At 39.2% G+C, this 26,122-nt stretch overlaps 4 protein-coding genes across 4 annotated transcripts; 2 read left to right on the top strand and 2 right to left on the bottom strand.

Moving 5' to 3' along the window:
- Window positions 1–412: 412 nt before the first annotated feature.
- Window positions 413–4,176, top strand: LOC102699513 (probable protein phosphatase 2C 60). Its single transcript, XM_006656437.3, has 5 exons — window positions 413–572; window positions 1,064–1,483; window positions 1,596–1,963; window positions 2,639–2,875; window positions 3,457–4,176. The coding sequence occupies exons 2-5, from the start codon at window positions 1,165–1,167 to the stop codon at window positions 3,709–3,711; spliced, it is 1,179 nt and encodes a 392-aa protein (XP_006656500.1). The 5' UTR covers window positions 413–572; window positions 1,064–1,164; the 3' UTR covers window positions 3,712–4,176.
- A 396-nt stretch (window positions 4,177–4,572) lies between these two features.
- LOC102723062 (NEP1-interacting protein-like 1) lies at window positions 4,573–7,418 on the bottom strand. The gene is made up of 5 exons (XM_006656436.3): window positions 7,172–7,418; window positions 6,231–6,409; window positions 5,546–5,629; window positions 5,260–5,430; window positions 4,573–5,068 (listed from the first exon to the last, which is right to left on the bottom strand). Exons 1-5 carry the CDS (start codon window positions 7,311–7,313, stop codon window positions 4,946–4,948), a joined length of 699 nt encoding a protein of 232 aa, XP_006656499.1. The 5' UTR covers window positions 7,314–7,418; the 3' UTR covers window positions 4,573–4,945.
- A 7,086-nt stretch (window positions 7,419–14,504) lies between these two features.
- LOC102722501 (RNA pseudouridine synthase 2, chloroplastic) lies at window positions 14,505–18,294 on the top strand. Its single transcript, XM_006656434.1, has 7 exons — window positions 14,505–14,835; window positions 15,142–15,285; window positions 16,078–16,341; window positions 16,507–16,706; window positions 17,319–17,397; window positions 17,642–17,817; window positions 17,889–18,294. The coding sequence occupies exons 1-7, from the start codon at window positions 14,512–14,514 to the stop codon at window positions 18,028–18,030; spliced, it is 1,329 nt and encodes a 442-aa protein (XP_006656497.1). The 5' UTR covers window positions 14,505–14,511; the 3' UTR covers window positions 18,031–18,294.
- A 473-nt stretch (window positions 18,295–18,767) lies between these two features.
- LOC102722776 lies at window positions 18,768–19,883 on the bottom strand. The gene is made up of 2 exons (XM_006656435.3): window positions 19,784–19,883; window positions 18,768–19,080 (listed from the first exon to the last, which is right to left on the bottom strand). The coding sequence occupies exon 2, from the start codon at window positions 19,067–19,069 to the stop codon at window positions 18,794–18,796; it is 276 nt and encodes a 91-aa protein (XP_006656498.1). The 5' UTR covers window positions 19,070–19,080; window positions 19,784–19,883; the 3' UTR covers window positions 18,768–18,793.
- Window positions 19,884–26,122: the final 6,239 nt, after the last annotated feature.

The following is a 26,122-nucleotide window of genomic DNA, read 5'->3' as shown; positions in this document are numbered from 1 at the left end:
TAAGTTTTTAATAAGAAAAAATAGTCAAACATCTACACTATTAATATCTTCGAAGCCGGTTAATATGACCTACTAACATCATTTCATATTATAAAACTTTTTAAGTTTGTCTAGATTTATTAGCATACATATTATATATATGACTAGATTTATTAGCATATATATTAATCTAACGATATCAGAAAATCTTATATGGTACGACGGAGGAAATATATACGAAATAAAACAATAGAATTAGTTATGGTAATATCAATCTTGTCATAGGCAACGCGTAATGCACGAGCTCCGCCACCCGAAAAGACGGAAATGCCCCCAGGGTGTTCCCTTCTACTATTCGTCGCAACCAGATGAAACTGCCCCCCTCCCCTCGCATCTTTTCTTCTCTTCTCTCCTCTCCTCTCCTCTCCGTCCCCCTCTTTCCCCGTACGCGACGCGACGCGACAGCGACAGCCGGCCGGCGAGCTCTCCCCCCTCCGCCCGCCGAGGACGGGCTTCCCTGCGGCGCCCCAGGACGGGCCTCTCCCCCCGCCGCCTGCGCTGATCTCCCACGAGCAGGGGCGCTCTCGTCCTCGGTGAGCATCCACCCATCCATCCATCCATCCATCCATCCATCCGCGCGCTCTACTTTTTTTTTTTTTTGGCTCTCTTATGGCGTCATGAACCCTAGATAGATAGGTTCTCTTCTGGATCTGGCTTAATTTGGCTTGATATTAACCGGTTCTTCTTGTTCCCAGAAAGTTTGGGGGTTCCCCCACAATAGATCCGCCCCTGGGTATTGGTTACACACAATCAAGTTTGTTTGAACTAGAAGTGATCATTTCATTATATTTCTGGTCGTACTGTTATTGGGAAGGATATTTCTTGGATTTTTTGGCCTTTTAGGTTGTATAACACTAGATGTTAGAGAAAGCATATTATACTCCAAAGGAAAGGAATAATATTAATAATAAGATGATATCCTTTGAATTGCTTCTAAATCAGGCGCATGCAAATTATGCAATAGTCTTGAGTTCATTAATAGTCCCTACTTCTGTTTCATATATGTATGCATGGTTTTTTGCAGAATAAAGGAAAACATTGGTGCATCAAGGAGTGAAGCTGCATTTTCTTAGAGCACAGATGAAGCGGCCTCGAAGACGTCTGTGGTGGGATGACTGATGAGGGATGATAGTGGCATTGATGAACTTGTTTCGGGCATGCTGGAGACCATCGTCCAACCAGCATGCCCGGGCCGGCTCAGATGCTGCCGGTAGGCAGGATGGACTTCTATGGTATAAGGACACTGGACAGCATGTAAATGGGGAGTTCTCTATGGCTGTGGTCCAGGCCAATAACTTACTTGAGGATCAATGCCAGATTGAGTCAGGTTCATTGAGCTTTCTTGATTCTGGCCCATATGGCACATTCGTTGGGGTTTACGATGGACATGGTGGCCCAGAAACGGCTTGCTATATCAACGACCACCTCTTCCACAATCTGAAAAGTAATTTTAACTGATAGTCTGCACTTGTATTATTTTGCACACTATGTCTATATCCACATCTGTTTCAGAGCAATTCCATGACCATTTCGTTCCTCCATGGTTTTTATTGCAGGGTTTGCATCTGAACAGAATTCAATGTCTGCTGATGTGCTGAAGAAAGCATATGAAGCTACAGAAGATGGATTCTTCTCTGTTGTCACAAAGCAATGGCCTGTGAAGCCTCAAATAGCTGCTGTTGGCTCATGCTGCCTGGTTGGTGTAATCTGTGGTGGCATTCTTTATGTTGCCAATGTTGGGGATTCCCGTGTTGTTTTAGGTCGACATGTTAAAGCCACTGGAGAAGTTTTGGCTGTCCAACTCTCAGCAGAGCATAATGTGAGCATTGAGTCGATGAGAAAAGAATTGCAGTCAATGCACCCAGAAGATAAACACATTGTTGTTCTCAAGCACAACGTTTGGCGTGTAAAAGGCCTAATTCAGGTGTGTCCTCTATCACTGTGAGCACTATTTTAGCTCTGAAAAAGTTTGATCAACCCAAATCAAAGAAAACAACAGAAATACTCGACCAAAGGACTTCCATATTGCCACTTGCATCTGCCATTTTAATCTATTATTGGCATCATCTTGTGGATGGTAATAAACTAATTAATCTCATCTGCATTTGCTAAGTTGAATGACAAAACGAAGTAGATCTGAGATGGTAAGACCTTTGGAAATAAATACAATAAAGTATTCTTCTGCCCATTAATGAGAGTTGTCCTCTAGATAGTGATTCATGATTGTGGAATCACTCCTATATTTGCCCAGGTCATTTACTTAATTGAGACATTTTCTCATTGTACGGATAGCTGCTGGTTGAAGCAACACTTGATGCTTATTTGCTATGGATCAATTTTAATTTCGTGTCATCACTCAACTAAGAATTTGTTAGTGAAAAACTTTTGATGGATAGCCCTCCAATTCTGCACTCCCCACTTCTCCAGGGCCTGACACACCCTTCACTGGGCTTCCATCATATATAAGACAGCCGAATATGCGATTAGTTATATTGTACAGTTAACAAATTTGACAATACTTGTTGCTTCATTTATGTTTTCTTCCAAGGTCCAAGCGAAGATTGTTGGCTTTTCCTCTGATTTGTTATGTATTTTGCAGGTTTGCAGATCAATTGGTGATGCCTATCTTAAAAAATCAGAGTTCAACAGGGAACCTTTGTATGCAAAATTCCGTCTTCGGGAACCTTTTCATAAGCCCATACTAAGTTCAGAACCATCAATTAGTGTGCAATCCCTACAACCACATGATCAGTTTCTCATATTTGCATCTGATGGTCTCTGGGAGCACTTAACCAATCAAGAGGCTGTTGAGATTGTTCACAGTAACCCTTGCAGTGTAAGCACTTTCTTTTGTGCAAATAAATTAGCACGACAAAACATTTAGATGCGTTGGTTGGCTTTTTTTGCTGCAACCATGCATGTCGTTATCAGTGTGCTAGATCCTATTTCTATGGTTTGACATATATCACCAACATAAGAAACCACTAACTTTCCTTTAGTTACTACCACAGAGCTAATGATTTTGTAGTTTCAGTGACATGATTTCCTATTGCAGCCAATCCAGATCCTTTCATGTAGCAACATTAAGACTCAATTGCAGGAGGCTCTAGATTTATTTCTGAAGCTTTCAGAAAAAAAAACATGCACTGTACAGCAGTTTGTACCATAGCATTGGTTTAGGTACATACCCATGAGATGACTGCACACACAATAGAAAATAGACTCGTGTGGATATATCTATGATAACCTGGACTAGAGCTGAATTTTATTGTTACTTGCAAGCACAGAAGCTTAGCTTACCTTATTATTGTCCAGCCCTCACTGAGCATAAAGATTAAACTGACATTTCAGGTGTTGATCACGAAGGTAAAAGTGAAACAATCTGATGATATCTGCATTTTTTTTAAAATCTTTCAGGGAAGCGCTAGGAGGCTCATTAAGGCAGCTTTGCAAGAAGCAGCCAAGAAAAGAGAAATGAGATACTCAGATCTCAAGAAGATTGACCGTGGTGTTCGCCGCCATTTCCACGATGACATAACTGTCATAGTAGTCTTCCTTGACTCCAGCCTTGTAAGTAGGGCGAGCACCTACAGGGGCCCTTCTGTTTCTTTAAGAGGTGGCGGCGTGAATCTGCGCAGCAACACACTTGCACCTTATGCATCACAAATGTGACCCTGAATGCACGGTGGAGGCAACACACCTGACTGAAGAAGGTTTGCTTCCCCTGTGGTAAACTACGGTCATTTCGGCCAAGATCATTCCCTCAATGATGTAAAGAAGGAAAAAAAAAGGAGAGACACAGAAGCTCTTCTCCAGCTCTTTAATCCCAGCATCATAGTAATGTATGTTTCAAGATCGACTTAAAAAGAATAGCTTAGCTGTTCAATTGTGTTGTGCTGCTGATGCTCCATGGAAAGCTCAATCTTTCCAGCTGAAAAGCAAGTCTTGTTCAACCGCAGGAAATTTTAACACCAGTGCATATGAAATAATAAGCCAAAAAAGGAGTAACTTAATTAGCTGATGTTGTGGACTTTATGTATACTACTATATATATTTTTGACTTGTACATGCACTCTTATTTATTGACCACTGTGTACATTGTTGGTTTTCCCTTGGGCAAGATTCACTTTGGATACAGCAAGAACTTGCCAACTCTGAAGAAGGATAGCTGAATCAGATCTCATCAGTTGTGCGCCTGTGCCTCTGCAATCCTGCAGTATGGCACTGGTCACAGATAATGACGGTGATTCATGAGGGGTGAGATCCTTTGAATATTTTTGCTTTGGTTATGACATTTGGATGCACTCTTGATTGATTCAACACGTGTGTGTGCATGCATGCGTGCCGTCTATCTTATCGTTTTGGTATGGCATGGCATGTTCATCCCATCAGACTCGCAGATCTTGTTATACTGCTGCTGTATGCATTTCTGTCACTTGCAAAACCTCTATTCAACCACTCAGCTTTTTGGGTAACTAACCAAGCTTTAATGATCCCAAAAGAGCAGAAATGTCTACCTTAGAGAGATGATTGTATATATATATATATATATATTATATTACATCAGAGAAGATCAGCTCAAGCCGGTCCAGAGAGTTTTGAGAGGTATGTTACATCAGGAGAAAGGAGGGAGTAGATACATATATAGATATATGTAGTAGTAGTAGATAGTTCAACCAAAAAGACAGAGCATGTAGCAATATAACCAGAAACAAAATGCTCTATAGATTAAGGGTTTAATTTCTATATATATAGATGTCAGTCATTCTTCTCTAATAACAGCAACACTGATGGACAACTCGATCGCAGCACACACAGCAGCAGAGAGCACCCTCCTCCTCCTCCTCCTCCTCCTCCTAGAGCATGCAGTGAGTACGTCGTCGCCGTCGCCGCCGCCGCCGTCGACCTACAGCTTCCTCCGGCACAGCGGGCAGGATCCATGCTTGATCAGCCAGCCGTCGATGCACGGTACGTGGAACACATGCCAGCAATCCGGCAAGCTCCTCACCTTCTCTCCTGTCTGGAAATCCTGCAACAGGAGGGGCAAAATGCTTCAGAACTCACAGAATTCAGCAACCAATAGGCATTCATACAAAGATTTGGCACAGAAATAGAGGAGAAAGAACACTGCTGCAATTTGAGGGAGTGATCGATATGCATGCAAGGTACACTGGTTAATCTGCAAGCTCAGTTTGAGAAATGGAGGAAAAGTTTCAAGACCTGGAGGCAGACTGAACATCCAGAGAGGTCACCGACGGCATTTCGCTTGTACTCCTCGGTGATCCTGACCTCCGGGAGCTTGTCGATGGACGCCCGTGGCATGCCGTTGGTGCCCTCGATCTCGAACAGGTCAGGGGACTCCCTGAAGGGCGATGAGTCCACTGCATTCATCTGAATTCAGGGGAATTTTGTCAGACAAATCTGTGACTGAAGGTACTGCATATTTCTGAATCAAACAAAGCATGTAAGTTTGCAGGTGTGCAGATTCATGAGACGACCAACTGACCTGACTCCGGACAACCCGCTGCACTGCCGGGTCGACCTTCTCGCGTACAAGCCTGCCGGTGAGGAGGCTGTATATCACATTAAGCTACATTTCGCACAGAAAGATTTGCGTTAGTTTCAATTGGCCAACAGAAATTTCAGTAAAAAGTGTATGCATATGACAGATGAAGCAGAAGAGATGTTGAGAGATGCCATTCGTGCTGAAATTTGTTGCACAATCTACCTAGGAGTTCCTTTTTTTTTCTTTCAAAAATGACACTGAAAATACATGAGCAAGTTAATTAGACTCTAAAGAATGCCCGACTGCTTCGGAAAACATCATCTGAACTTTTTTTTTTTTGGAAAAAGAAATGATTATCTGAACTTCCTAGACAGCAAGGTTTTGACAACTGATTCTATCATCATAAATAAAGGAAGTTAGTCTTGACTCCTGGTTAAAATAAACATAAGCAGGTGTGGTTTAAGGGTTGTGAAGGCCATGAACAGCAGCATGAGGACGTCATTAGCCAGCAGAATAAACACAAGTACTAGTCGTTCTTATAAATTAAGCAAACGCACACTGAATACAGACAAGGAAGTTCAGTAGTTGAGGCAAGCAAGCGTGCAGCTATGAGTTGCTCTCCTACTCCAAGCTACTCCAGCTCAGCTGCCGGCATCAAGAAAAATCCTGGTATCATTGTGCTCACCACATAGCAGATGCTCGAGATCCCGGATCGCCGGGATCGCCACACCCGGATGGACGAGTCGACGACCTCGATGGAGACGAGGGCTCCGGTGATGGCGCCGATCCCGGTGCCGCGGAAGAGGCCGCTCTCGGTGGCCAGGCCGATCAGCCCGCCGGTGACTGCTCCAAGAAACAGTCCAGCTGCAGGCACAACACATGTTAATATTCAGAGATCATAGCTACCACGACAGCTTTCCAGTTAAAGCTAGCTTCAAGCTTTTTGATTTTTAAGTTACAAGCTTGAAGCTTGAACAAACAGAGATCAATACACAAATGAGACAAAGATCTCACACTTTGGAAAATATTGCAGATAGTTCAGAAATATTGTGGTTTAGGTAGTGCAAGAACCCATCTGTACATATGTTACTTTGCACTTGATTGCATTGAACGAACAGTATGCAAATCAACACTGCCGACAACGGCAACAACAAAATCTGTACTTTCGTTGAGCGAAGAAAAGCAGTATATACTACCTGAAAGGGGAAAAAAAATACAGAGATGGCTTTGAAGATTCATCCACAAAATTCATCAAGAAAGAAAGAAAGAGAACAAAAAATGAGGTCAAGTTTTGTGATGCAACCTACATAAAAGAATATCACTCTTCTCTTCTTAGACGACAGTTAGACCAAGAAATGGAAATGGAAGGGAAAACCTGATGGCGACAAAAGGGGAAACGAGACACTCAAGGTCGTGAACAAGATGAAATTATGCCGAAATAAACCCGGATCGAAAAGATGAACACCAACATGGTGTAGATCAGAGCAAGGCAGCAGCAGCAAAAAAACAAATCAGTAGCCGAGAGAGAAGAAACAAATTAATCTAATCAAAGAGGAGAGGTTAGCACAAGCAGTAGCAGGAGAGAGAGAGAGAGAGAGAGAGAGAGAGAGAGGTAGACAGACGTACCTATGGCGAAGATGAAGGTGATGACGCCGCGGAAGACCCTGTGGATCATCCTCCTCCCCCCGGCCGTCCTGGCCAGCGACGAGAGAGAGACATTGGAGCCGCTCCGGGGAGCCGCGTGGAAGAAGGCGCCCGACGGATCCATGCGGCGGCCAGCACCAGCACTAGCTCGGTCAGAAGCAACGACGCAACAGCTAGCTAGCTCGATCGATCAGAGACGCCGCCGGCGGTGAATTTCGGGTGGGGTGGGGTGGGGTGGGGTTAGTTGGAGATCTCGAGGAGGACGACGACGACGCACGCAAGAAGTGAAGAAGAAGCAAGGAGAAAGAAAGAAAGAAAGGAGAGGAAGGAAGTGAAGAATTTATGGCGCCAACTAACTCGGCACCGGTGCATTAAAGGAGAGGAGATCGAGAGGAGAAAGAAGACGAATGGGTTTGGTTGGTCAGGTCTAATCTCTCCTACGTTCCGTTCTCGCTCGCCGTGGGGAGATTGCTCTTGCTCTTGCTCTTCCTCATGCTCGTCCTCATCACTTCAGTAGCTAGCTCAATTTAGCTCATCACTTCACTGATCTGACGCACCACAACACAATGCATGTGCATCATCGACCAGATACATGGATATTATGAAGACGACGAGGAGGATTCGGACGGCTAGTAGGAAGTGAGGTAGTAGCAAGTTACGGCAGTACTCTCCGATATTTTTATTTTACGTGACTAACTTTTTAAATTTGTTTGATTGTTCATTTTACTTAAAATTTTATACGTAGATAAAATTATGAGGTTATTTATAATAAATTAAATCATAATAAAATAATTATTAATTATATATTTTTTAATAAGATAAATGATCAAACATGTACCCAAAGCTAACGACGTCGAATAAAAACACTAGAGGGCGTAGTTAATAAGAATAATTTTATCATACTTGAAAATATATCTTATGCTAAATTTTAATGTAAAACTAGAGGCGGAAATTTTGCACTTGAGATTTAATATCTCGAATAACTCTCTTAATGACCCTAAAACTCCCAAATAATAATTACGGTATCCTGTCTGTCCCGTGCTGCATCTGCATGGGATGGGAGTAAATAGATAAATATAGGGAGGAGTAAGTTAAGTAATTAAAATGGATGATTAATCATGGTATGCAGATCAATGTGTATATGACCCACCCACGGCCCCAATCCTACTGCAGGACCAGGTACAGATATTTTCCCCTCCGTATAGAGCACGTACGTATATACTATAGTCCCTGTGTTATGTGCATTTTACCTGGCTGGCTACGCCTACACCAACTAATTTTAGGTCCTCTTTAAAATACATGGCTGTAAAAAGTACTATGACTTCAATAGAAATGTAAGAGTAAAATAGATAATTCTAAAATATATATAAAATAGGGCATTCAATTATTTGTCACTGCTACGTTCACTCGTTCAACCATTTAACGGCCTCTTTGTCTATGACATATTGATTAGATACATCGGTTAAATTTCACGTATAAGAGCGAGTGAGCGACAATGATTAAATATCCCAAATGTATAGGAGGGACCTTTTCAAGAGGTTTGATCTAATGCTATTTTTTTTCTTCGAAATTTATGTCTTTTGAGACATTCTATATAAATTTTATATGAACCTTTGAGTTAATGACCAATTGATGTATTCGAGATCGGTTCATATATATACTACACAGGAAACAAGGAAAAGTCTTTTTTGGGGTGTGTTTAGGGGAGTATGCTCTCTCCTCTTCTTATGAATGCCAACTAGAATAAATATATAAATATATATATATATATATATATATATATATAAGATAATATATCTCGACGTGTTAACCCCAATATGCGATTTTAAATTTGACCACTGCTATTTTTTTAACAAATGCATGCATGCATATACATACACCTTTATAAAGATAATAGAAAGATAAAGATACAAGAAAGAGTTTTATGAAGAAATACTATTATATATAGCTGTTCACGCCTCCAGTGCATTCACACAGCCAAAAGAGTACCTTAAGAAGACAAGATCATATCAATTTATCACTAGCACAAACCTCTTCATCACTAACGGCTCAACCATCCCGTCACAGAATTTTGATCACTAATGAGGTGATTTATCAGTATCGGCAATTCACCAATTACGGATGTTTCACGTCAGTAACGGCTCGGGATATGAATGCAAAAACCGTGACGATATTTTTTGAATTTGCACGATTTTCGTGTAATAATCGTGATTATCATGCCTCCACCCAGGAGTGGTTTAGAATAACTTTGCGATAAATGAAACCGTGGGTGCAACCACGTTTGCAGCTCGAATATTGGCTCAATGAATCGAGACGAGGCGACTTTTTTTTTTCTCTTTTTCCTATTTATTTGTGTCAGGGCGATAAGTATGTGTCATCGGTGCCGGAGATTTTGGGTCGGATCTGTACCCATTACAAATATGTATTACAATCTGACATAAATACGATGTTCTGTACTAGTGCCGCTATCATCCAAATACAGAACTAGATAATGCAGATACATACAAACTAACTATACTACTCGTAGTGGAGTATAAGCTAGGGTTTAGGCATGTTAAGTTCCTAAAAAGTTTTTTTCAAAAACATCACATGAATTTTTAGACACCTAAATAAAGCATTAAACATAGAGGAAACAAAAAACTAATTACACAGTTACGGAAGAAATCTTAAGATGAATCTTTTGAGTCTAATTAGTCCATAATTAGCTATAAGCGCTACAATAACCAATATATGCTAATGACGGATTAATTAGGCTCAAAAGATTCGTCTCGCGGCTTCTAGGCTAACCGTAAAATTCGTTTTTTCATTCGTGTTCAAAAACCCCTTTAAACATCAGATCAAATACCTGACATGAAATTTCTCCAAAAAATTTTTGCCATCTACGAGGGGGTTTGGAGCGAGTGACCGACCGAGGCACAGCAGCACGTACTTGGAGGCTAATAAGTAGCTGGCTTCCACTCCTACTGCGGCCGTCAGGTACATGAAAGTGATGACATGCCTGTCTTGCTGTTGCCAATTAATTAACACGCACATATGTATATGCATGCATACGTCATTATTGATATATATTGATTCATTGCATATTTGCATGAATGCATATTTCATATAAATATACAAATTAAGCATATGTACTTACAATATATATTTGCAATTGAAAACTATTCTGTGTGATCTAAAACTTAAAACTGCAAAATAAACTATAACAAAAAAATCCTAAATTTTATTTTAAATTTAAAGCTAAAAAATCAAAATTTATCTCATAAACATGACCAAAAGCAAAAATATGGGGTTGATAGAGTCTATTGCATGCTTTTTAGTGTATATTTGTAGACTCTCTAGATGGGTCAACATGGATTCTGAGTGATCTGAAAACCTAAGACTTAAATCCATCGCCGCAATTATATCGCCATGCATGCCTTTTAAAAAGAAAGTAATTTTAATTTATATGGATATGTTTCTAATTATACTAAAAATAATAATTCTCATGATAAATCTAATAATGATATTTTTATCACCAGCATATATATAAATTATAACATGATTTTTATGTGACCGACTAGTTAAAAGTTGGTGAGTTTAATTGCAGAGCAACCCGTCTATTAGTAGCCATTATGTTGCATTGTCGGCAACTGGGGTACACAGCCCCTTTACACACAGTTAGCTGATACAGTGATATATTCTCGTGACACATATATGCACTATGCAAACCCTGATCTGGACAGTGCATGCATATATATAATCTATACGTAGGGTTTAGTATGCAGCAACTGATCATGTCTCTGTATTGAATTTGAACCTACACACGCACTTGAAGAGCTTAATTTGGCATAAATTTCAAGAATTTGTACATGAGGAGAAATGTTGTTGTGAACTTCTAGGAGAATTGTGTATGCTAGATAAATGGAAAATGCAAATGGATCGAATTCATGAACAAGTTTTATTATATATATTATGAATGTAAATGAGGTGAGAGAGTACAGATTGAGCATGGAGCTAGCATGAGATCTAATTGGTCGTTTCTTTAACAAGCTGAGTTTTTGTTTTTTTAGTGTAAATATGGTGGTTAAATTCTTAATTTGCATGATAATTAAATGCCCACGGAATGCCTACACATCGATGCGTAAATCAATAAAATCGTCATAATTAAAAGGAGTAGATGTGAATAAGAAATCCAACCATGTACTCCCTTTGCCTTTTTTATTTGATACCGTTGACTTTTGAATTTAATCGTTCGTCTTATTTATAACTTTTATCCAAATATATAAAATTATAAGTTATAAGTGTTTATAGTAATAAATCAAATCATAACAAAATAATTAATAATTATACAATGTGTTAAATATGACAAATGGTCAAAGATGTTTAATAAAAAAAACATATATACTACCTCCGTCCCATAATAACCTCATTTTTCGTTTTTCCGTGTCCAACGTTTGACCATTCGTGTTATTTGAAAAATTTGTGCAAAAATCAAAAAAAATTAGTCACGTATAAAGTACTATTCATATTTTATTATCTAGTAATAATAAAAAATATTAATCGCAAAAATATTTCAAATAAAACGAATGGTCAAACGTTGGACACAGAAAAACGAAAAATGAGACTATTATGGGACGGAGATAGTAGCATATATAAAATAGTGCCAATATGTTATTATGTTGTCGTAGCTCGTGAAAACTGAAAAACATCCTAGGAAATGATTTCACCCATTAAAGCCAAAATTCTAATACATACGTACGTACATGTATGTATGTACGTACGTAAGTACGTGTGTGTATGAATTCCACGCACGGCGCATGTATTGCTGTATATCTATTAGCCGAAAAAAGAGCTGTAACGTACGACTTGTCTATGATGGCTAGCTGCTGGTAGAGTGTGTTTTGGTGAAGGGTTTCAGTCACTACGTACTCTTGTTGCGACCATCAACGCCGTCAATTTTGACCATATTTAAATAGGTCAATTACAAACAGCTATTGCTTAAAATGAATGTACAGTGTTTGTTTATTTTATGTCTTATTTAGGGAGCTTAAGATTCTTAAAAAAATAGTCGGTGAGAAGCTAGTTTTTTAAAATCTAGAAAAACTAGGTTTTCCAACTTCTGGTTTCTAGTTCATATTGATTCTGTAATTCCATATTCTCAGAAGCTAAGGGCACATACAAAGGTGTTTATTAACTGACTCTATTAGTTATCACGTAAGCAAATTTGGTGGCATGGAGAAAATAGAGGTAAGACGAGAGAAAAGTCGTTACCATGCATAACACTGGCTTAGAGTCAACTCTTAGTATTTATTAAAGAAAACGTTGTTGCATGAGAGTAGATGAAAATAAAAGTAGTGTAATAAAAATATTTTATTGTATTAATAAAGAAACCATACCTAATTATACATTTATACGTATCACTATAAAATATATTCTCGTTGCTGACGTGGATTACATGAGAGTTCATATATACGGAGTATATTTTAATTATTTGATAATTGAATTTAATTCTTTTACATAGAGGGTTTATCATTTTGGTGAATATCTTTCTCTTCAGCTATAAAATATCTATTCTCATTGTGGCATAAACTTTTTCATCTTATTTTTTTGTCTGAAAAATAAACATGAATAAATGCTTACGTTTTAATATGTGTGGGATCAATGAAAACTATGGGTTGACCCACCCACCCATTAGGCGCACGCAGCCCGTGAACTGAAATAAATAAAGATAGTACGTACGTACGAGAGCGGTGCGTGAATTGTTCACGTACCAAAATATCACGTCACGTGCAATCCGATCGATCGATCTGCCACTCAAAAAATAACATAAAGATCAAAAATATCACATGCAATAAGTGATCATCCATCGTATGCAGTTAATTTAATTCGGCTATAAATTGCGGTAGATGTAATTTTCATTTAATTACAGCACTAGTTACCATAAAAACCATATCGAATCAATTATTCCCAATAAAAAGGTATTCCCTTTGTTTTACTTTGTTTTTAACCTTTTGACATAAATTTAATTAGTCTTATTTGTTTTTTTATAAAATTATAAAATTACAAGCCATGCTTGAAAGTTCTTTAATAATAAAACATATCATGATAATTGCATGTTTTAAGTAAGACAAATAATTAGGGGTTGTTTAGATGGGACTTTTAGCCCCATGTCACATCAGATGTTTAGACACTAATTTGAAATATTAAACATAGACTAATAAAAAACTAATTTCATAAACGAGAGCTAATGTTCGAGACGAATTAGAACATGTTTACTATAGCATCATATAGGCTAATCATGAATTAATTAGGCTCAATAGATTCGTCTCGTGAATTAGTCCAAGATTACAGATGAGTTTTATTAACCGTCTACGTTTACTATTTATAATAAATATCCAAACATTAATTTAGTCCATGTCCCAAACACCCCTAAACGCGGTTCCAAAACTAAGTGGTATCAAACATAAAAAAACAGAGGGATTATAAATTATAAAAGCATGCATAAAAGAACACAGTTCTTAAATTTATCGTGCACATAATTTTTTTAAAAAAATTAGGAAAGGATCTATGAGAGATCACGTCGATCCACGCTATTGTCCCAATAAAAGAAAGCATGGGCAAATTTATTATCTACAGTGTCAATCCCCAATTTTTCATTGTACATCTGAGCCAGCGAGTTATGGTAATGGGGCCTACTGCTTTAATGATTGGGCCCATCACATTGAATTTTAGTTATCCTTTTTTTTTCTTTTCAGGATGGATCATTACAAATTAAATGCCTCATAATCATGGTGTGTGATTGGTGGGTAACAAGAACCAAGATGTGCACAAGTCGAGTACATAAACTATGCTACTGCAAATGTACAATAGATGTATGGATGTTGACAACTTTGGACTATGAAATTGGTTTTAATTTTGGGTGTAGGAGTAACCAGTTCTCTACGGCACCCAAATCATAATGAAACACTACCAATTGATTAGTTCACATTTAATATGTATATAAATATTTTGAGTTTTAATTTCAGTGGGAAAATAAAACCAGCAAATTTTTTGCTTCTATATATCATCATAAATGATTTTCCTAAGAACTAGAAAATTATATCATGCTGTCCAGAATATCACAATTTATTTTTAGCCATTCCATGGTGTAAACAGTAAACTGTAGCAGGGCATGTTATTTTTTTAAAAGAAAAGAAAAATAAGGGCCATGGGCCCTTTTGGTGTGGGAGTAAATGGAGGCCCAGCACGGCCCATCTCAAAATAAATGTGGCCCATTAACCAAAACATTATCCATCTCTCTCTCTCTCTCTCGTCTCTTCGCTCTCCACTTGACTTCCCTCTCCATGGCGGCCACGGCGGCGCCGTCGCCGCCGGCGATCGCGACAGCCCTATCCGCCCTGCTGCGCCGCCGGAAGAACGGCGCCCGTTTCCTAAGGGCTTCGCAGGCGAGATGCATATCCTCCGACGCGAACGCCGAGGCGGCGTCGAGCCGGAGGGGAGGCCACGGCGGGACGCGCCTGGAGGAGGCCGTGCCAGCCGGAGAGGGCCGCTCGCGTATCGATGCGTGGATCTCCTCAAGGCTCGGCGGCGGAGGCGTCAGCCGCGCTCGTGTTCAGGCGAGCATCCGCGCCGGCCTCGTCGCCGTCAATGGCCGGCCCGTCTCCAAGGTGTCACGGTCTCCCCGAAATCCCATTCGTTTCCTGTAAAGCTTTGATCTTTCTATCACTTCAACATTAAATGGTTTCTTGAGCAATTTGCACATATTAGTTGCTATATTAAACCCTACAACTTAGTGTTCTGGAGACTGTATAGAGTAAAGATTTGCAGTTTTGCACAACACATGGCACAAATCTTTCCAATTGCAACCACCAGATGGTGAAGTAGTAGCAGTTGGAAATACATGTCAATAACTATCTGTTTGTTTATAATTGCTGGTATTTTTAAGCTGATTCGCTTTGCATTGCGTATTGTAGGTTTCACATATGGTGAAAGGTGGAGACATGGTCAGCTGCACGGTGTCGGAGCTACAGCCTCTAAGAGCAGAGCCAGAGGACATCCCACTGGACATTGTTTATGAGGATCAGCATCTTCTTGTTGTGAACAAGCCGGCTCATATGGTATGCGCCATTTCTTGTAATTCTTTTTTATTTTCACCAGATAGCAGTGATACTCGAGTGTAAGCTTTGGTTACGCGGTTCTTATTTCTTGTTTGCTTTGCTCCAAGCATCAACCAGTAGCCGTGCTTTACAATACTGGAGCTCTCGAGTCTGCTTTCTTCTGTGACAAATAGTCTTAGGTGGTGTTTAGATTGAGAAAATTTTTAGGAGAAGTGTCACGTCAAATATTTGACCGGATGTCGGAAGGGGTTTTCGGATACGAATGAAAAAACGAATTTCACGGCTAGCCTAGAAACCGCGAGACGAATCTTTTGAGCCTAATTAATCCGTCATTAGCACATGTTGGTTACTGTAGCACTTATGGCTAATCATGGACTAATTAGGCTCAAAAGATTCGTATGAAGATTTCTTTCGTAACTGTGCAATTAGTTTTTTGGTTCATCTATATTTAATGTTTTATTTAGGTGTCCAAAAATCCGATGTGATGTTTTTAGAAAAAAATTTTGGGAACTAAACAAGGCCTTAACATTCCTAACAATTGCAGGTCCCATAAGTCATAGGCTCATAGCTGCAAATCTGTAGTCTTAACATTCTAGTCTTTCTTCTTCTTTTTGGCTAATAATATGCTGTTACAACCAATAAGAGATTTTTGGAGTGCCGCTACTTTTTATCTTTCGTTATTGAGGCATTTCACTTCTCATCTGTTTAATTTTTAAACTCTTGTTTTGAATTTTTAGTCCATGGACGAAATATTTGCTCCTGCTACTGATACTTGTTTGTTGTGACTTTTAGGTTGTTCACCCAGCACCAGGAAATGCAAATGGCACCTTAGTCAATGCTATACTTCACCATTGCAAGATTTCAACCTTTACATGTTTAGCACGTAATTCAACTGATGATGAATGCCCTGATTCTTCAGACGATGACATTGATGTGTTTCACGTTGATCAATTTACTACTGGTGAAGTAAGTTCAGAAGTCCGTGAAGCTCTTGTGCGTCCTGGTATCGTGCATAGGCTTGATAAGGGTACAAGTGGACTTCTCGTTGTAGCTAAGGTACTGCCTGGTTCATCCTAACCCAAAACAGAACACTCATTTCCTTTTGTAAAAGTTATAGTAGAACATAATTTATGGAATTCGATGGTCACTGCATTGAATGGAAATTCCTTTGTTGCTACCAAGTTAGCATTAAGACTTTGTGAACTCTCCCCTTGTTAACAGGATGAGCATTCTCATGCACAATTAGCAGAACAATTCAAGCTGCATACAATACGTAGAGTGTACATCAGTCTTACTTGTGGTGCACCAAATCCGAATTCTGGCAGGATTGAAGTTCCTATAGCTCGTGATCCTAACAATCGGATCCGTATGATCGCCACTCCTGGATCAGGCCATAGATATGCACGACATGCCGCTAGTAGGTGATTCATGTTTTTCACTTGTGCCTTTTAACGCTGTGGTTCCATGTATAATGCCTCTCCACTGCCATTTGGCTTGAATATAATTATTCTCAGGTATTGACTAAGCTTAATAGCTAACTAATCAAGAATTTAAAATTTGCATATCAGTGCAAATGTGCAATATTATGATAAAATTGAGAAACTAGAGCTAAGCATTATTTAAAGTGTAGGAAGAGTGTTATTTATGTGGAGATGTTTATTACTATACTGAACAGTATATGGGTTACAGGAGACAAATGTTCAATTTATCCTTTCCCAGGAATTAATGCTAGGACTAAGGAATGATAAAGGGAAATTTTGGCTGAAACAGTTGAAATAAAGCAAATATGCTTACTCCAGTTATAACCACCTGAATTTAGAAAGGAAAAAGAAAAGCTCCTTGTTCACAGTTTCACACTGGTTCATCTGGATACAGCGATTTTGGTTTGCAATTCATACTGCTAGGTGGTTGTATTTGTAGATGTATGTAGACAAACTTGTTGATCTAGAAGAGCTTCGCTTTTAAATAAAAATATGCGAAGCAGCCATGTTAGGCTTTCTTAGTAGATGGTTTAATCTCAAGAGATTCTACAGGTATAAAGTAAGGGAGGTCTTTGCTGGTGGTGGATCAGCATTGGTGGAGTGGAAATTGGAGACAGGGCGCACTCACCAGGTTATTACATTCCACAATATCCCAGTACTCTCATGTTATTTTATTTATTAAGAGAATTTGCATCTTGGATAGGTATACATCTTATTTAGCTACATCTCCTTGAAATAGAAATACAAAGGATTATAAGCAACAGCTAAAATTTGATATGTATTTGCTATACTTCTTATTCCCTAACTATTAAGAAATCCTATTCAAGGATACGTTTTTTTATCTTTTTGATGAACCTGTAACTATTATTTTTTAGATCCGAGCACATGCAAAGTACCTTGGAATTCCCCTTCTTGGTGACGAAACATATGGAGGTACCAAAAGCATGGCACTGTCACTTTTGAGACCCAGAACTTCTTCAAGATATCATTGTGATCTTTCAAATCTGATAGCAAAGATAGACAGGCCATGTCTCCATGCCGCATTGCTTGGGTAGGTATTATCTGTAATGCATTTGGGTTCATATTTTTCTCACATTCGAGTGTGACCTTGTTCCTTTTCAGATTCAAGCATCCTCATTCAGGAAAGATCCTTGAATTCTCATGCCCCCCACCAGATGATTTTACTGAGGTCCTCAATGAACTTCGTCGTGTTACACCAAGTGATGGCCAAAATGGTGGCAGTGTTGCTCACATTTCTGAGTAGTGCAAAGCAGAAATCAGACAAAATGCTACTGAGGAAATGGTATGCCTGGTCTAGGCCTTGAATACCTGACTTGTGCATTCTGACCGAGGGACAATATTGCAAATACAGAATTGAAACAAGTTACAAGCATGCCTTCCCACTTCTGCATAGTCTGAGCCTCTGACGAATGGGGCTAAAATGTCTTAATCCGGAGGTCCTCGTGCTTTCCATATGTTCAACGAGAGGGTAGGACGACACCAAAGATGATGAACAAATCAAAGTTAAAGAACAGGGTTTAGCACTCTCTGTATCTGTCTTATGTAAAAAAAAGAAATGTGATTCTTAAAAGCATTTTAGCACTGTTAGCTCTGTTGAATGTACAGATGAGCAAAACCAACCAAACAATTTGTTTTGTAGAAGGAAGTATGTCATCTGTCCTCCTTTCGTTTTAACCTTGTACTATCTTCTCCTACTTGACTCCAGGCTTTATTAAGTCTGTAACACAGTCCTGCGCACTGGGTTCAGAGTTTTGTTGAGTAGCACGAACAAGTGATTGAATATTCATGATAGCACATGCAGTTGCCTGAATTTCTTGTGCTGGAATCCACAAGTACCCCTCAAGTAATAATACATCTAATACATGAGCAGATGTGCATCTAGCTGGAGAAATACACATTGTTCAGCCTCACACAAGCAGATATTTTCTGACAGATTCTAAGCACGATGAATCCAACGATAGAATGATCACTTCATTTCCATTTCCGTTTCAATTACAATTGGATGATCACTTGTGCTTCTTAGATTTCTTTGGTGGGTTGTTACCAGGTGCGTCGCCTTCGTCATCAGATAAGCCCTCGATGGGTTCATCAGGGACATCAGTGGGAGCATTATGCTTGGTGATGTAGGCTTTTAGGATCTCCATGCTCTTCTCCTTCATAGCAGCCAGCTGCTCCGATAGGATGCCAGAGTCGGAACTGATTGAAAATGATTCTGCCCCAAGAACCAGCTTTGCTTTCACTCTTGAATCAAGATTTGCCGCAGTAGCTGTTTGATCTGCCATCGATTCTGAACCTGGCAACAGAATTTGCAGCTCAATGTGAACAGGTTTTGTTGGAATTTGGCTGTGTAGCAGCAGGTATGGAAAAATTATTACAATGGTTGAGAAAGTGTAAAAATCAGCAAAACTTCTGGTGGCTCAAACCAGAACAAGGGAATGGCATAACTGCTTGAAGGCATTGCTTACCATTTTGTGAATACTGTTGAGCATTTTTATATTCTATAAGCAAGCATGTCGATGCAAAAAATAAACAAAGTTAAAGTTGTGGGGTTTTAAGCAGCTGCATTTAAATGAACTTTCTCTTGTTTTTCAGTTCAACTGTATAAGAAGTTGACGCCTTTCTTGGTTCTTGAATGCAGAGTGGAAACAAGTTTAAATGCCTGAAAAAGATTCGCCAAATTTGATTAAAAAAACATACAATATGACGGCCCAATGATACCCCACATCATGAACAAATCTTTCAGAACACAAGGTTGTATCTTGTATGTCTACAGGAGGCCTTAGGCTTGCACAAACAGTCACAGGAACAAACCCTAGATGTCACAAGAAAACAATTTGACATCACAGCAATCAAAAGGGATGCTCATACACACGCCAACTCAACGAACAAGATCCTGGACGAGAAAATCATCCTGAGAAGTGCAAAACCCTAGAGCATCGGACGGGTGTATCAATTCCGACATATAGAAGAAGGAAACCAGCTAGCAGAAAGGATACCTTGATCCCTTAGGCGCCGCGACGGCAAGACGGCGTCGCCGGCGGCGGCTGGACCGGACGCAAAGGCGAGAGAGACGAGCGCTAGGGCAGCTCGGCTCCGCTCAGCTCTCGCCGCTTTGACCGTCTTGGTGGGCCGGGCCGCGCATATTTGGGCCTCCACTTTGCAGAATCTGTAAATGGGCCTCTCACCTCAGCTCAGCATGGCCATGGCCATGGCGACAAGATGCAAAGCAACCCGAAAAGAAAAGAGGGAGAGGAGTTGACATCGACAACGAAAGGATCGGAGAGGCAGCAAGACGACGAGGACGACCCAACCCGCCATGATTGGATTAGCCACAGCTCGGCTCTGCATCCCGCCTAACAACCGCACAAAGCGACGGGGGAGGAAGAGAAGACTCGCATCGATTCTCACCCATGGCAGCTGGAATCCGTAGCCTTTTTTCCTTTCTTTCCATTCCACTTCCGGTCACAGCTCCAGCTCCAGCCATGGATGGACGCCATTTTCTTGCGATTAAACATTGATCGGTTAGTGTGATTCTTATTCCCGCCACTAATTAACCCCGCAGCATAAAAAAAACAACTCATGGAATTGGAGGGGAGGGTAGCCTTTTCGTGTAGCACGCCACATGCATGCAGATGCAGCTCCAGCTCTCTTCTCCATTGGATCACTGCCTGGATCATTGCACCCACTCGCTGACACTTGTAGATGCTAGCTGCTACTCCACTAGTAGTAGAGAACATCTCATCCTACTAGTAAATGATAAAACAAAAAAGAGCAGGTTAATGGAGAGATGGGGGATGAATGTGTTGTTGATGGTAAATGCTGCGATCCATAGTTCCATACCGAGGGCTGTTTGGAATAGAGGAATTTTAAAGCATAAAATTCCTATGAAAAAAATCTATATTCCAAAGAAATATGTTATGATTGTAAATTTCTTTGAAATTCCTTATGAATGTCACAAACGTAGAAATTTTGGAGGATTTTCAACCTGAGGTCTAACCTTTTATAAAAATTTCTTTGTGTCTGTCTCTTTCTTCTAATTCCTGGATTTGTCCTGTGCTCGTTCCAAATTATTTCCGTAGTTTTCTTGTATTTCTCAAATCCATAGTATTTGAGTTGATCGAACATTTCAATCCTATATTTTCCTATTCCTTTCTATTGAGAATCCTGCATTCCAAAATTCTTTTCTGAGTTTCTGTTGTGAGATGCTGTAATTGCAGGCGATCCTTATCATGAACTTACCTACATACACTACTCCACTGATCCGATTATTAAATGGTTAATCGTGTTGGTAAGTCTAGTTTAGTGGAAGCTAGTATTATGCTGTCGACCGTGTGGATATGCCCTCATGTGGCAGAAGCTGGACTTGTGCTCACTGGAAATTCCATAGTGGATTTATGACCGTAGATTCTACACTTTACTTTTATTATTTTTTTGGCTCTTTGATTGCGCCTTTATTAAACAGGATGCATCTTGTCCACTTCTATTAGCGATATTAGTAAACCCAAGTGTCAACGCCACCAAATTAGTATAATGTTGACAAGCAGGTAGCATCAGGTGCCAGCCAACAGAGTTGGAACCACTTTACTTTTTCTCATTATCATTATCAATGGTAGATTATTATCGGTATGTTTTTTAAGTTATAAACAGTATAATTCGTGCAAACCTTCTATATAAATGTTCAATATGTGATCTTTCTAAAGTAATTCTTTTCACTACTCAATGTTATTGTTTATACTCTATGTTACCACAAAATCAGATGATCCAAAATTAAAGATGTAAGATCATAAGCATGATTAATATTTTCTGATGAACAATTGGCTTGCGATTTGGTTTATAAATTGAATTTGGTTTGGAAGCAATTAAGGTGTTGGTGCGAGTGTGTGTAACTAATGTGAGTCAGGTTACGATATCTGTGCTCGGAAACGGTTGGTTTGTCTCTAGTTGTGCAGGTGACTTGAGGTCAATATCGGTCAATGGCGGTGTGATCGTGATTAGGCTCAAGGAGGAGCTGAGGTTCGGACGATCGAGGATGCCAGATGACGATATTGAATACGAGTTGGCACATGGTGCAGCAACACCGTGTGGGATGGAATCGTAACGGGCTTCACATGTTGTGTGTGTAAGCGCCGGAAAAATCGGGAAGTAAATCAGATCAAAACTGGATGAGAAAAGGAAAGAAATTTGCTACAGGTTCGGACACTGTAGCAGCGTCGTTACTGTAGCACGCGGCACTGTAGCAACCGGATCGGATTACTGTAGCGGACCCGGATTACTGTAGCGCGGCGGGTACTGTAGCAGTCGGACTACTGTAGCACGCCTGATTTTGGCATGTTGGATTTAATTAGGAAAACTAAGAGATGAGCCATATTAGTATAAGGAGTCCTACTCCTATTTGGTGATAGACTTTTCGATATAAATAGAGACCGAGGAGTATGCCCCTGGTGTGCTTTTTGTGAGACTTAGTTGTTGATTCTAGATCGACGATTTTGATAGGAGTGCTGTTGGTGCACTTTGTAAATACCAGTTGATGCAATAAAGTCAAGATCATTCAATCTACGTTTTCGGCTTTCATCTATTGGTGATTTTTTGGATTCCGACGATCCGATCGACGTCATAGGAGTGGCGCGATTCGATGATCTGCTCGGTGGCACATGAGCGGCGCGATCAAGATAGCGGCGACACAGGAGCGACGCGATCAAGGTAGCAAGCCTGCGTCAATTTCTTCGACAGAGGTAATCCTTTATTCCGCGAAAGATTTTTGGGTTTTGTTTTTCCTACCATTCACCCCCCCTCTGATAGGTTTGTTTGATCTTGTTCGATCCTACAAAAAACAGTAGTGGTGCGGTGAATTTGTCACCACCATAACACTTACACTAATATGTTGGTGTATGAGATGTGCTACATGATGTTAATATAGTGTACAGCATGCGAATGCTCTCCAAAACCAGCTCTCCATTTGTTTAAACTTTGTGCAGGAGAGTATGTGGTATCTTTGTCATCTTGACGAAGGTAATATTTAAAGCCCTTGGCTAATTATTGAGAAAATTTATCGCATTGCATGAGCTCTTGGCTAGTATTTTAAAGTATTCACAAAAAACAAACATCACCCAAGTACGTGTCCCTGTTTTGGCGTTGATAAAACTCTCGTCTTTTCACTTTCACTTATATTTATAAGCCAAATTTAATTTTTAATCTAAATTTGGATTTGATTTTAAGATTTTTTAATCATAGTTTAATTTTAAATATATATATATATAAATTTTATTTACAGATTATTTTACTTTTTAAAAATATGTAGCCAAAATATCACCCCTAGTACTCCATGAAACGACGAACATTGTACAGGTCATGCCATAAATAAAGGCGGTAGTCTTTTTCTTATGTGAATCACAAGCTAAATGGTTTATTAATAATTAAATCAATATATAAATAATTTTTTAATATGTATTCTTAGTGATTAAAAACAAATATTAAAAATAAATTATTATGACAAGTAATTTTAAATTTAAATATAACATATCAGTATAAGCAAGCATGTGCGCGGAGAAAGAGATGAAGCTGAAAAATGCGCTGAAAAGCAAGAGAAACTGAACTGAAATACTGAATGCACTGGAAGAGTCCACCCTGACGAGACGAGTGATGAAGTTAAATAGTAAATGTGAATTATTAATAAAATTCATCTACAATTTTGAACTAATTTGCGAGACGAATCTATTGAGCCTAATTAATTCATGATTAGTCTATGTGATGCTACAGTAAACATGCTCTAATTATGGATTAACTGGGCTTAAAAATTTTGCCTCACAGATTAGCTCTCGTTTATGAAATTAGTTTTTTTATTAGTTTATATTTAATACTTTAAATTAGTGTCCAAACATTCGATGTGATATGAGACTAAAAATTTTAGCCCCATCTAAACAGCCCGTAGAATGTAGACTTAGCCTGCCTTGGTCCCGGGCGAGCATTCACAAGTGTGTTTCCTGCTTTGGGTTTACGCGAAGACCTGACCATAAAATCAATCAGTTCATGGCCTAGGCGACCAGAGGAAAGTAGTAGCAGGAGCAGCAATGCTGCATTGCTGCTACTCTGCTATGCTAGCGGTAGCAGTGGCAATAGCACGCATGAACACTGCACAGGCGCTGCCGCCGCTGCAGATAGTACTACTGTACTAGCAGCAGCTCGGAAAGAAGACCTGGCTTCCACTTTCTGCTGGTGCTGGACACTTTCATTGCTCAGATTTCATAGTAGTAGAAAAGCAATGGCCATGGGTTTATGGAGTAGAAAAAAGGCTACATCTCCAGTGCCAGTAGCAAAGCAAACCGTAGTAGGATTATGGAGTGCTCCTGTTTTTTGGATTTGCAAAGCCCCTTTGCAATGGATCAAACCTGGTGTTTTTTTTCAACAATCCAAGCATGTCCCCGTTTTTCCATCACACCTCAAAGATTTGTGATATGAATCCAGCAGCTGAGCTGGGTGAGTGCATGAAAGGTCACAAGAGTTGCAGGATGCAGATGCTAGTAAAAGTACCGTGTCAGTTAAGCTGGTACAGGGTACTACGCCGTTGGCCGTTCGATCGATCACAGATCAAGACAGGCCACAACTTTTTTGTGGCGAGCGACAGAAAGAAGGCGTGGCTGGCGCTCAGCTTGCAAGAAGCAATGGATGGTCGTGGCAGCAGTTGCTCTCGGGATTAATTTCAAGATAGTCCGTATTTCATAGGATCAAGCCAGCACAAAATCTTAAGCCTAGTTTAGTTCCGAAAAATTTTCAAAAAAAACATCACATCGAATTTTTAGACACCTAAATAAAGCAATAAACATAGAGAAACCAAAAAACTAATTACACAATTATGAAAAAAATCTTGAGACGAATCTTTTGAGCATAATTAGTCAATGATTAGCCATAAGTGCTACAGTAATCAACATGTGCTAATGATGGATTAATTAGGCTCAAAAGATTCGTCTCGCGGTTTCCACGCTAGCCGTGAAAAACTCTTCCGACATCCAGTCAAACATTTGACGTGACACTTCTTCCAAAAAATTTCTCAATCTAAACACCACCTTAAATTATGTGTTTTTTTTCCATTACTGTGTTTTTCCGAATCCTGAAAGCCGTTGGGGTGTTTGTTTCTAGGGACTAAACTTTAGCCCTAGTCACATCGGATGTTTGGATATTTATAAATAAATCCATGCATAATCTTAGACTAATTTGCGAGACGAATCTAATGAGCCTAATTAATCGATAATTAGCCTATATGATACTACAGTAAACATTTGTTATTTATGAATTAATTATGCTCAAAAAATTCATCTCGCGGATTAGCTCTCATTTATGAAATTAATTTTTTGATTAGTCTATATTTAATACTTCAAATTAGTGTCCAAACATCCGATGTGATATGAGGGGTAGAAAATTTATCCCCGTATAAACAACCCCTTAAATCCGTATCCGAACTCTAAAATAATTAGAGCATATTTTAGGACAGCAGCGTGGTGCGTTCTGGAATCGAGAGTAGAGCTGCAGTAGGAGCAAGCAAACGCTTTGGCTTATCTCTGTCACTCACGTCGCCCGTCTCGTCCAGAGACAAGAGCCAGGACGTTGTATTACGCCGTCTCCGTTTGTATCTTTTGCACTTTAGACCGCTCGGGAAATCTATTTTACAAACAGACTCTTTCAAAACTTTATTCTAAATTCATATCGTTATTCTTTCATCGTTTTTCTTTGATCCATTATTAGACATCACAATTCATCATACCTAATCACAATCTCGGACTAAATTTGTACTTATACACATCTTTAGTTTTCTAATCATATAAATTAAAAAAATAGAATAGTGTTCGTTTTATCAAATCTCAAATGAAACTATCGTTCATTTTATCTATTTTAAACACATTGGGTTTGAATCTACCGTTGAGAAAAAAAATAAGGACTTATGTGGATAGGGTTTGACTAAGACACAGGGGAGATCTATAGATATGGATAGTCTTTCTCGCGTAAAGAAGAGTACCTGCCGACTGAAGTACAATGATCGGTCAAAAATAATCTAATTTATAACAAATAAAATATATAAAAAAATACAAAAATAATCTAATTTAGAACAAATAAAATATATAAAACATTATCTTATATTGGGACGAAGGTACTAAAACATCTACTTTTAAAAGTATGATATAATCAACTTCTATATAGAAATTTTGTGAACAAATACACTGTTTCTCAATTTGAAAAATAAGCGCTCATAAATAAAAAAAATCAAACCTAAAAGCAACTGTCTAAATTTAAGATAAATATTTTGATAAGGAGTTCATTTGTAAAACAGCCAAGGGGCCTGTCAG

This window comes from Oryza brachyantha, chromosome 6 (genome assembly GCF_000231095.2).
Source record: "Oryza brachyantha chromosome 6, ObraRS2, whole genome shotgun sequence".
In the NCBI taxonomy this organism is placed as follows: domain Eukaryota; kingdom Viridiplantae; phylum Streptophyta; class Magnoliopsida; order Poales; family Poaceae; genus Oryza; species Oryza brachyantha.
This window is presented reverse-complemented; position numbering and strand designations above follow the sequence as displayed.

Coding starts and splice junctions, on each gene's coding strand:
- LOC102723062 (XM_006656436.3), bottom strand. CDS start 7,313: ATGGATCCGTCGGGCGCCTTCTTCCACGCGGCTCCCCGGAGCGGCTCC. Junction 6,410..7,171: donor CACCTTCATCTTCGCCATAG/GTACGTCTGTCT, acceptor TTGTGCCTGCAG/CTGGACTGTTTCTTGGAGCA. Junction 5,431..5,545: donor AGCGGGTTGTCCGGAGTCAG/GTCAGTTGGTCG, acceptor CCCTGAATTCAG/ATGAATGCAGTGGACTCATC.
- LOC102722776 (XM_006656435.3), bottom strand. CDS start 19,069: ATGGCAGATCAAACAGCTACTGCGGCAAATCTTGATTCAAGAGTGAAA.
- LOC102722501 (XM_006656434.1), top strand. CDS start 14,512: ATGGCGGCCACGGCGGCGCCGTCGCCGCCGGCGATCGCGACAGCCCTA. Junction 15,286..16,077: donor TGAACAAGCCGGCTCATATG/GTATGCGCCATT, acceptor TGTGACTTTTAG/GTTGTTCACCCAGCACCAGG. Junction 17,818..17,888: donor CTCCATGCCGCATTGCTTGG/GTAGGTATTATC, acceptor GTTCCTTTTCAG/ATTCAAGCATCCTCATTCAG.
- LOC102699513 (XM_006656437.3), top strand. CDS start 1,165: ATGATAGTGGCATTGATGAACTTGTTTCGGGCATGCTGGAGACCATCG. Junction 1,964..2,638: donor GTGTAAAAGGCCTAATTCAG/GTGTGTCCTCTA, acceptor TGTATTTTGCAG/GTTTGCAGATCAATTGGTGA. Junction 2,876..3,456: donor TTCACAGTAACCCTTGCAGT/GTAAGCACTTTC, acceptor AAAATCTTTCAG/GGAAGCGCTAGGAGGCTCAT.